We start from the raw sequence: 10,799 nt of genomic DNA on the forward strand, positions 1-10,799 counted from the left end.
CATATTAAAAAAAAAAATAAGAATGAAGCAGGAGAGAAAGAAAGGAGCCAGAGATAGGAGGGGCCTGGCTGTTATCTGGTGCTTGCCACGTGCTGGGCCCTGCCAGGGAACTCTCCCCCCACCCAGGCCTGCAGTCACATGAAATAAACAACAGTTGCTTCTTCCCTGGGGCAGGTGCCCACTGGGCGTCAGCATGTGCAGCGAGGCCACAAGCTAAGTAAACCGGCTTCCACAAGTCGGGCCTCCCCATCCCCCTGCCCCAAATACACGCATGGGAGGTGACCCCCAACTCAATTCCTGATGGTCCCTCCCATCTCCCGGAACTTCTTTCCTCCTTGTCAGTGGAACCCAAATAGTCAAAAAGAACAAAAAACATACCCAGGGCTCCAGCTGCCGCTGGAACCCTCGGTGTGCTGCTCTGTATGGCAGCAGGCCCCTAATAAATGCTGCCTCAGCAAAATCTCCCTATAAGTGAGTGGGAGATGGGGGGTCCATCTTTTTTTGGGGGGTTGTGGGTAGTGGGAGACGTTCTAGCTCACGCTAAGGAGGCTCGCCACCCGGCAAAACGCAAGGCTGGGAATTGTGGAGAGGAGGGGAGGGAAAAGGGAAAGAGAAGGCGGCCCGCGTGGGAGGCGGCGCCTTGTTTTGTTTGGGGTTGCCTGCGGCACGCGGCGCGCGGCCCCTTTAAGAGCCGACAGGAATGTATCAAAACAAAAAGACCGCCTGCCCTTGGGCAGCGAGCCGCACGTGACCGCACAGCTGATTTCCTGGCCGCCGCCCCGCCCCCGCCGCCGTCTTCTGTTTTTTTGTGTTGCCGCCGCCGTCGCCGCCACCGCGCAGTGTCAACGCCAACGCCGCCCCGGGCCGCACCCCGCGCGCCCGGTACCCCGCGCGCCCGGCACCCCGACCCCGCCGCGGCCCGCGCCCCTCATGGCGCACCCGGGGGCCGCCGCGCCGCCCGGCGCGCAGGAGCAGGGCTGCCCCATCCGCGTGGAGCACGACCGGCGGCGCCGCCAGTTCACCGTCCGGCTCAACGGTAACGCGCCGCAGCCCGCCTTTTGTGTGCACCCCGGGGGGTGTACTCTGGCCTCCCGGGCACCTGCTCGCACGGACCCGGCCGTCTTCCGGGGGGCGGGAGGGAGCCCGCGGCGGGGTGGCCCCCTGCGCGACTCGGTCTGCGTCCTGAGCGAGGCGGGAGCTCCCGTGCGCCCCCGTGCGCCCCGGTGCCTCGGTCTCCCCGCCTGCACCCCACGGGTTGGTTGAGGAGGGCGCAGCGGCTGCGTGGGGAGTGCAGCAGGGTTGGGGGCTGGGGTAGCGGTGCGGGGGGTCGTTGTTTTGGAAGCTTTGAGCGGCCCGCGCCCGCCCCTTGGGGGTGGGAAATAGAATGTTGATAGCCGGGAGCTCTTTTGAGGCCACCCTGAGCCTGGCCCAGTGTGGCCCTGTCCTGGTGGGGAGAACCCGCAGGGGGCTGCGGAGCCCATTTCTGAGAAGGGAAGACAAAGGCCCGGGACACCTGGAGGGAAAGCTGGAAGCTTTCCTGAGGGTCAGCCGGTGGGGGTGGGGGGAAACAGGACACTCGCCTAAACACATACACACCCAGCTGGGTAGTACTGGCCATCTAATCCAGCCACGGCCTCCACGGCCTTACGCTTGGGACTGGCAGTGCCACCCTCATCACAGATGGGGAAACTAAGGCCAGGGCAGTTTCTAGAAAGGGCTTGCCTTGCCCAGTGTGGGACCTCAAAAACGGGGCCTCAGCCACCTTGGTCCACCTCCTCCCTTCTGTCATACCAGGTCGTGTCCAGGTGTGGCTGTGACACTCAGCAGCCCTTCTCCCTCTCTTAAGGGACAGGGAGAAGCCATGTGACTTTCTGAATCCCCCTTTCTGAGGTGCAGAGGCCTCTGGCACCCCCAAGGGAAAGAGGGAAGAAGTGGGTGTTCAGGCTGGTTTGGCTTCTCTCTTCCAAATGGGCTCAGACCATACCAGCCCCCCAGACAGCGCCAGCCCTCCAGAGCTGAGCGTGGTCAGGATGGCCTAGCCACAGCTCATCCTGGGATCCTGCGCTGCTCTGCAACCTGCGCCCTGCCAGGCACTGGGGTCCCAGGGGGTATTTGCATCTGGGCTCAGGCCTCACCTGGAAGCCAGCAGGTGTGAAGGGCTGGGCAGAGTGAGGCCGATTGTGTGCCTGCCAGCTCGGGGTGGGTGAGGGGAGACGCTGGGGCACCTGTGTTTGGTGAGCACTTACTGTGTACCAGGAAGCCCTGCACCAGGTAGGGGGATGGAAAACCACTCTCTGGGTCTCTTGAGTAGCAAGCAGCAGGTTGGGGTGCCCAGGAGTCGCCCAGCAGAGGCTGGGCTGTCCTACCTGGCTCGGAGGGCAAGGTGGAACAGACGCAGGCAGCGGCCACTGCCCACTTGACAGCAGTGAATGTGAGGGCCAGGCAGGAAGGCCCAGCTCCCAGCCAGATGTGGACTGAAGGGACCAGGATTGGGTGATATGGGGGTGAAGGGATGCCATGTGACACCCTCTCATCCCTTCCAGGTTTTGTTAAAGGGTCCATTTGACAGATGGGCAAACAGAGGGCACCGGAGGTAGCTAAGCTAGAAGAATTCCCATCTCCCTCCCAGGGCTGCCCTACTCTGGCCTCCTCCTCTGCCCCAGTCAGAGCTGAGTAGCACTTGAGATGAGGCCCTGCCCCTGTGCCAGGCCCCTGCATCTGTGCACCTGCCAGGAGCCTGTGTTCCCATGAGGACGAGCCCGCAGCCAGGCTGTGCACCTGTACCCATCCTCCCCACAGATGTGCGCACACACACATGCCCCCAGAGAGGCCAGCTGAAGGTTGGTGAACTTCCCCTTACACCTCCGCTGCCAGAGGCCTGGGGCACCCTGACTCACCCGTCCCCCTCCGACCGGTATAGGTGAAGCCCCATTTCTCAGGACGCCTTCCCCCAGGGGTCTTTGGTCCTTCATGGGGGGGGGGCACACAGGGAAGGGCCCCCTCCTTAGGAAAGCAGCTTCAACCTGCTTTCTCTCTCTAGACAGCCACAGCACACGATGGCCCCCCAGGCCTTGGGTTCCCTCTCCGTGATTCCCAGGTGACCGGTGCTGCCTGGCCTTGGGCCCTTGGGGCAGGTTTCGGAGCCCAGATCAGGGCCCCTGGAGACCTGAGCCAAGCCACTGCCAGTGAGCCAAGGTGGCAGTATGTACCTCCTTTGTCCCTGCTGGGCTCTGCATGGGGTATCCCCGGGACCCCGCATTCCTGCCAGGCACAGTCACTCCTACCTAGCCAACTGGCTGTCTCACTGCCACTTCCACAGCTGACCCTGGGACCTTTGCATGTGCCCCTTGTGCCCCCTCCCCGGGCTGCCTGTCCCTCTCTGTGCCACTCTCCTTAGCGCAACATCCACCCATCACTGGCAGGGCCATCTTTCTTCCTGCCTGTTCCCCCGCTGATAGGCACTCAACAAGGGAGGGGTTTGTGGGTGTCATTCTGGAACACCTACCTGGCACCCAAACCTGAACCAGCCCCTAGCAATGCCCTCCACAAGCTGGGGGTCCGGGGAGCCTTGCGGGGGACAGGATCTGTGGCTTCTGGGTTGCGGTGGGGAGGCTCCCAGCGCTGCAGAGCCCTTGCCCAGGCCCTAGAACCGGAACTCCCAGCCTTGATGCCTTCATGCCTGCCCTTGCGCTGGCCTGGGACACCCAGGCTCTTTCCCGCTCCCTCACCTGGGTCACTGGTCACCTTGTGACTCCCCGAAATGAATGCGATACTTTGAAACACTGGTAGCAAGCTGGGGTTCACAGATATGGTTATTTGGGCGTGTGAAAGTGAAGCCACTCTTCACCTTGGAGCTCCTCTTGGGGGCGTCGTAGGAGCGGAGACCTGTGTGTGTGATCTGTTCTAAGATACACATATTCTGTGAACACTAATCTTTTCAAGTATATATTTCTTTTTATTGGAAAGGCAGATTTACAGAGAGGAGAGACAGAGAGATCTTCCATTTCTTGGTTCATTCCTCAAACAGCTGCAATGGACAGAGCTTAAGCCGATCCGAAGCCAGGAGCCAGGAGCTTCTTCTGGGTCTCCCATGTGGGTGCAGGGGTCCGAGGACTTGAGCTATTCGCTGCCTCTTTCCCAGGCCACAAGCAGGGAGCTGGATGAGAAATGGAGCAGCTGGGGGCTTGAACCAGCACCCATATGGGACCCCAGTTTCTGCAGGTGGAGGATCAGCCTGTAGAGCTATTGCGCCTGTGTGAATTTTTGGAAGTGGCCTTGTTCGGGCTTCCTCATAGCTGAGAGTCTTTGTGCTGGATGGTCCCTCTGCTTGGCATAATCACATGACTGATTCCCTTTCCTCCTACCTGTGTCTGCCTGCCAGCCACACAGGCTGGTAGTCAGGCCTGCTGCAGCCAGGCTCGCTGGTCCTCCACTGTCTGTGCCCGCATCTGGTCCCTCAGCTGGCTTGTCCGTCACTTTGTCCTAGGGCCTAAAGTGATAGCTGAGTTCGGGAACTGTTTGATGAATGGATGGGAAAGTAGAAGAGTGGACAGAAGTAAATGCGTGATAGACAAGTGGGTGGGGTGACAGGATATGGCTTATCCAGGCTAATGGGGGGTTGGATAGAAGAATGGTTGGATGGGTCAGTGGGTGCCTGGGATACGTGAGTGGCTGGATGCAGGAGTGAGCAGAAAGATGGATAGTGAATGGAAGCAGGTGGGTGACTTGGGATGGGGCTCAGGTGTAGCCATGGAGGTGGCAGCAGAAACTGACCAGTGTAGCAACTAATGCCCACCCGAGTGTTTCTTAGGGACTGTCATGTTCAGCAGGCCTGGTCTCTGGTGTCCCTGAATGTACCTGTTCCCTCCCCCAGGGTGCCATGACCGAGCTGTCCTTCTCTATGAGTACGTGGGCAAGCGAATCGTGGACCTGCAGCACACTGAGGTCCCCGACGCCTACCGCGGCCGAGGCATCGCCAAGCACCTTGCCAAGGTATGGGCTGGTGGGATGTGGGGCTGGAGATGGGTACAGGGGCCTTTATCTTTCTGTTCCAGCCTGTTGCTGGGCCAACGTGAGCCCTGTCAACACTGCAGCCGGTAGGTGCAGTTGGCACCTGGCGCACCTCACCTCTTCAGCATCTTCCGTGGTTGCTGGTTGCCCTTGCAAGCCCTGTGCTTCTTGTCCTGCAGGGTCCTGGCACAGTGAACCCGCCAGGGTCACCGCATACCTGCTGGGCTAGCCTGCTCCTGTTCCAAGACCCAAGCACTTGGCATATAGCAGCTGTACTGCAATAAACTCTTGCAGAGCTGGTGGTGGCAGTGGCGAGGAGGGCCGGGGTGGTCCTACCAGCTGGCCTATGTCCAGGCTTGGGCTGGACCAGGGATATTGCAACCACAAGCGAAGAATGACCTGGGGACCCTCAGCTACCCCTCCTCCTCTCACCTGTCCTGGCCCCTGCTCCTTCCTCAGCCTAGCTCAACAGAATGGCAAACCCCTGCGGACTTGCGCCTGTACCTTGTACCAGGGTCATCCTGGGTTACCAGGGAGGAGGCCCAGGGATGTCATCAGTAAAGGCCCTACTATGTGTGCCGCAGGACTCTGACCCCTTCCCCCCTCCTCTACCCTGGCCCCAGGCTGCGCTGGACTTCGTGGTGGAGGAGGACCTGAAGGCTCACCTCACATGCTGGTACATCCAGAAGTATGTCAAGGAAAACCCCCTGCCGCAGTACCTGGAGCGCCTGCAGCCGTGACGGCCACCGGCTGGCCCCACGGTCTCCCCCCGCCGGGAGCAGACTCCACGAGGACACTTGCCCACCTGCGGCCCCGGCTCCTACTCCTGGCTAAGGATGGGTCTAGCACCCACGGCCTCAGCTCTCGGCAGCTCCTGCCATGCAGACACCAGCCGAGCTTCACGGCGGGGGCGTCCCAGGCTCCCTGCAGCAGCGCTGATCTGTGGCCACCGCCTGGGAATGGCTGTCCTGGGAGCCAGGAGAGCGTCTCCGGCAGCCCCATGGAGCAATAAGTAACCCTTGCGTGCCAACTTCCCAAGGGCAGGAACACTGCACCCCAGCTACCAACAACACCCCCCCTCCCCAGCCTCTCTTAGACCCTGTGTCCCCAGCGGGGGCCATGAGAGGTGAGGACTGAGCGCCAACCCAGGCTCAAGCTCATGCACACACACACTTCCACATGCACGACGCACACACATGACCACATGCTGAGTGGTGGCCGTGTTGTCCTTGGCCGTCGACCTCTGCAGCAGACGGAGGTCGCCACTGCCTGCCTCCCACAGGCAGCCCAGGCTCAGCTGTTTCGGTGGTGGTGGGGACCCCAGGATGCCTTGGGATGGGGGAGTCTTCAGTCTCCATCAGGGGCCCCCCAGTCCTGCCTTACTGGGGTGACAGCCCAGAAGCCCAGTGTAGCAGCAGGTCGTGGGGGACCCCTATGGGGGCTGGGATGAGTCCAGGCCCTGCTTCTCGGGTTCAGGGCCCCCTCTGTGGGCTGACCCCCCTTCGCTGCCCAGTGCTGGCACCAAGACCCTGTTCTCCATGGGGAGTGCAGAGGAGGGGAAGGGACAAGCTCCAGCCAACTTCCCAAGGGCGGTGTTGTGCGCAGGCGCAGGGACCTCGAGACTGGCCTGAGTTCCCAGGTGTGGGTCAGCAATGGCCACTGGCTGGCTGCCCTCGGTGCCCCTCAACCTGGGATCCGGGAGCAAGGGGCTCAGCTGGCCTGCGCCAGGTGCCTAGGGTTACAATTTGAGAAGAGAGCAGGTTGTGGACCTGGGAGTGGCTGGGCGGGGGGGCCTCCCCAGGGTCTCCCCCTGCACACACACACATACGCACATACACGTACACTTACACAGAGCACAAGCTCCCGACTTCCTTGTGGCTCCGTGGCCGAGCACCAGGGCCGGCCATGGGGCACAGAGGCAGTGATGCCCCCCGCCCCGCCCCGGCCCTACCAGGGCCCTGCACACTGTGCTCCTCAGCAGGTAACTGACCCCCCTCCGCGTACTTGACCATGGGATGGGGTTCCCACAGGCAAGGCCCAGGCCTCTTGGGGCTGCCTTAAAGTGACACAGACTGCCCCTCAGCCAGCATATCCTGATGGCCCGTGGCTGGCCTGTCCTCTGGTGCTACCCCACCCCTGTCCACGGGAGCCCTGTGTGGCTGGGGCCTGGGCCCACAGCCTGCACAAGACCCTGGTGGGAGCAGGCAGGGACTCCGTGCCTTTCTACTCAGGACCTGCTCCCTGGGCCTGCTCCTTTGACCCTCACCCAGTCACCCCGATTTTGAACAGACGAGGAGACAAACCAAGGCTCAGTGGGCAGACCCAGGTGTGATGAGCATGGCAGGTGTGTGCCCTGTGCCGTTCTGTTTCCCCTGGCAGGGAAATGGACTCCCAGCTGTGCTGGCATCAGGATTCCCCACCTCCCCGCCCGGGCCAGGCACCTTTGCTGCCTGTGCCCTCCCCATCCCCCCTTGCCTAGATGCCCCAATGGGGATGTGTTTTTTTTTCTTCTCTCAGCCCTGTTTCTTTCTCCCAGCTGGGTCAACAGGAGGTGCACCTCAGGCTGAGGGAGAGGGATTCAAGGGGTCTGGCTCACAAACCTGCAGCCCACACAGCTGGGGCCGCCCAGGACACACACCCAGTTTCCAGCTCACGTGCTGCCAGATCTCAGCAGTATCTAGGCGACAGGTGGCCACGGAAAGCAATAAACAGGTGCAAGCTCCCCCCCACACACACCCTAACTCCCTTGCAGCGTAGCCATGGGGCTCTGCCAGGCTACTCCCAGGCTTTCCTGGCACCCTCCCCTTCCCCAGGCCTGTCCCTGTCCACCTCAGTGTGTCTCTACTGTTCTCAGGGTCTCACTCCTTCCAGATCACTCCCCACACCAGAAATCCAGCGGGGCTGTGCATGCCGCCTGGGGCGCAGCTCTGCAACCGGCAGGATCAGATTGAGGGGTTTGTTTTTGGCCATTTTTTGTTCTCCGTGTCTACAAGAGATTAAATAAAAGCAGGATTCTTTTCTGTTTGTCAAGGGTGCCGTCTTGTGCTCTGTGCGTGCCTGGCTGCTGCTTTTCCCTGGGGGGGAGTCAGAAACTGCCAGGTGTCCTTGACCCGGAACGAGGGACCCTTAAGGTTCATGTTCAGCTTGTGTTTCCCAGGGGTGCCTGTCAGCCACTGGGATGAGGTTCTCCCCTGTGCTGCTGTGCAGTTGCTTCATGGGGACTGAAGAATTCTCTCTTGCAGTCCAGGAGGCTGGGGTGGGGGCCAGGGGCCCTCCTCTGGATCATCCCAAAGTGAGAAGGACAAGAAATCACTGGAGTCCCACGCCCCTGTGATAGCACACAGAGGGCCCACCCTGTAGTCCTGGCAGTTGTCCACTTGCAAGGTCCCCATGTCGGCATGCTTGTCTCAGAGATTAAGTTTCCAACACATGAACTTGGTTGGGGGAGGGAGGGAACTTAGATCTAACCACTCAGGATCCCAGCCCCACAGTGAGGTCATCGCTGTGTGCATTCATGCCAGCCAGCCAGGCCCCGGTTTCAAGGGACTGTGTGCGAGAAGGTAACCCCTGCTACCAACAGGGATGCCAGCTGTGGTTGGAGAGGGGGCACAGGGATGGGGCAGAGGAGACCTCAGACAGAGGGTTGATTATGGGAGCCAACTGGGCAGAAAGGAGGGTGAACAGGTGACGCTCCCTGAGGGTGCAGTATACAGGAAGTGGACCTCATGCAAGGTTGGCACAGCGGTCACAGGCGTCAGGATGAGCAACGGCTGAAGATGCCCTGGCAGAACCCAGCAGGACCTAGCAGTGTGTGCGCACTCCACACCTTCCTCGCTGCCAGGGCCTCCCTGGCAAGTGCAGTGTATTGGCCCCTTGGTAATGACGTACCTCAGCCACTCGTCAGAGGGCACGTCATCCAAGGCCTATCCACGGGTGCTGAAGGCCACAACAGGTCGCAGAACCTGGGGGATCTAACGCGAGCCCCTCCCGGTCACAGCACCTGCAGGAGACGCTCACTGTCAGGAGGAACTCTGCTGGAGGTCAAGGACAATCCAACTGGCTAAGCTTCAGGAGGGAGTGGAACCTGGGAGGTCCCAGGGCCAGGAGGGTATGGAGGACTCTCAGGACTACCCTGACAACCCCCCACCCCAGCGCCCCAGAGCAAGTGTGGGAGGTGCTGGGCCACTCCCCATCCTTGCAGTTCAGGGTTCAGAAGGCTGCTCAGCCATCCCTTGAGGACAGGCCCCCGACTCCTCCCAGATGGGGCAGCAGCCCCAGGCCAGGCCCCTCTGCGTGCTCAGGTAGGAGGTGAGGCCATCCTGGCACAGCATCAGAGGTGGTGAGATGAGACGTGCCTCCCACACCCCACCACCATCCCTGCAGGACAGTGTGTGCCCAGCCCAGACATATGACTATGCCTCAAAGATGGGTGGCCTTGGGTCCAGCGGCGTGGGCTGGTGGCTAAAGTCCTCGCCTTGAGAGCCCCGGGATCCCATATGGGCGCTGGTTCTGGTCCCAGCAGCTCCACTTCCCATCCAGCTCCCTGCTTGTGGCCTGGGAGGGCAGTTGAGAACGGCCCAAAGCTTTGGGACCCTGCACCCATGTGGGAGACCCGGAAGAGGTTCCTGGTTCCCGGCTTCGGATTGGCGCGCACTGGCCCGTTGCGTCTCACTTGGGGGAGTGAATCATTGGATGGAAGATCTTCCTCTCTGTCTTTCCTCCTCTCTGTATATCCGGCTTTCCAATAATAATAAATCTTTTTTTTTAATTTTTTTTTTATTTTTTTTTATTTTTTATTTTTTAAATTTTATTTTAAATTCATTAATTACATTGTATTATGTGACACAGTTTCATAGGTACTGGGATTCTCCCCACCCCTCCCCAAACCCTCCCACCATGGTGGATTCCTCTACCTTGTTGCATAAACACAGTTCAAGTTCAGTTGAGATTCCCCCATTGCAAGCATATACCAAACATAGAGTCCAGCATCTTATTGTCCAGTCAAGTTCAACGGCTTCTTAGGTATATACTCTCTGGTCTGAAGACAGAGCCAGCAGACTATCATCCCGATCAATTAAAAGCTCCAACATACCATCAGCAAAACTTTACATCACCATGGAATTAATTGACATAGTAATGAGTAACCAATATGTTAAAAGTAAATGTGAGGGCCCAGCGGCGTGGTCTAGTGGCTAAAGTCCTCGCCTTGAAAGCCCCGGGATCCCATATGGGTGCCGGTTCTAATCCCAGCAGCTCCACTTCCCATCCAGCTCCCTGCTTGTGGCCTGGGAAAGCAGTCGAGGACGGCCCAATGTATTGGGACACTGCACCCGCGTGGGAGACCTGGAAGAGGTTCCAGGCTCCCGGCATCGGATCGGCGCGCATCGGCCCGTTGCGGCTCACTTGGGGAGTGAATCATCGGATGGAAGATCTTCCTCTCTGTCTCTCCTCTGTATATATCTGGCTGTAATAAAAGTGAATAAATCTTTAAAAAAAAAAAAAAAGTAAATGCGAGTTCCCAGCCACCTTCTGTGACCACCTCATTGACCAATAATAATAAATCTTAAAAAAAAAAAAAAAAGATGGGTGGCCTCTGCCCAGGACAGCCTGTAGGCACTACAGGCTCCAGACCACTCTCTGACCTCTCATACTCCCACCCCAGGGCCTTTGTGTGTGCTGCTGTTTCCACCCAGAGTGGGTGGAAGGGTAGAAGAAATGGTGGAAGGGTTTGTTCTCTTGTAGACACGGAGAACAAAAATGGATATGGAATGTGGGTGAGTGGGTGGAAG

At 59.5% G+C, this 10,799-nt stretch overlaps 1 protein-coding gene across 1 annotated transcript; it reads left to right on the top strand.

Moving 5' to 3' along the window:
- Positions 1–866: 866 nt before the first annotated feature.
- Positions 867–6,040, top strand: NATD1 (N-acetyltransferase domain containing 1). Its single transcript, XM_012931162.2, has 3 exons — positions 867–1,036; positions 4,874–4,992; positions 5,634–6,040. The coding sequence occupies exons 1-3, from the start codon at positions 931–933 to the stop codon at positions 5,748–5,750; spliced, it is 342 nt and encodes a 113-aa protein (XP_012786616.2). The 5' UTR covers positions 867–930; the 3' UTR covers positions 5,751–6,040.
- The last annotated feature ends 4,759 nt before the right edge of the window (positions 6,041–10,799 follow it).

The sequence above is a fragment of the Ochotona princeps genome, chromosome 17 (genome assembly GCF_030435755.1).
Source record: "Ochotona princeps isolate mOchPri1 chromosome 17, mOchPri1.hap1, whole genome shotgun sequence".
In the NCBI taxonomy this organism is placed as follows: domain Eukaryota; kingdom Metazoa; phylum Chordata; class Mammalia; order Lagomorpha; family Ochotonidae; genus Ochotona; species Ochotona princeps.

Bases quoted from the DNA above. Each gene is read 5' to 3' on its own strand.
- NATD1 (XM_012931162.2), top strand. From the start codon at position 931: ATGGCGCACCCGGGGGCCGCCGCGCCGCCCGGCGCGCAGGAGCAGGGC. The intron at 1,037-4,873 runs GTAACGCGCCGC...TCCCTCCCCCAG, and splicing joins GTTCACCGTCCGGCTCAACG to GGTGCCATGACCGAGCTGTC. The intron at 4,993-5,633 runs GTATGGGCTGGT...CCCTGGCCCCAG, and splicing joins TCGCCAAGCACCTTGCCAAG to GCTGCGCTGGACTTCGTGGT.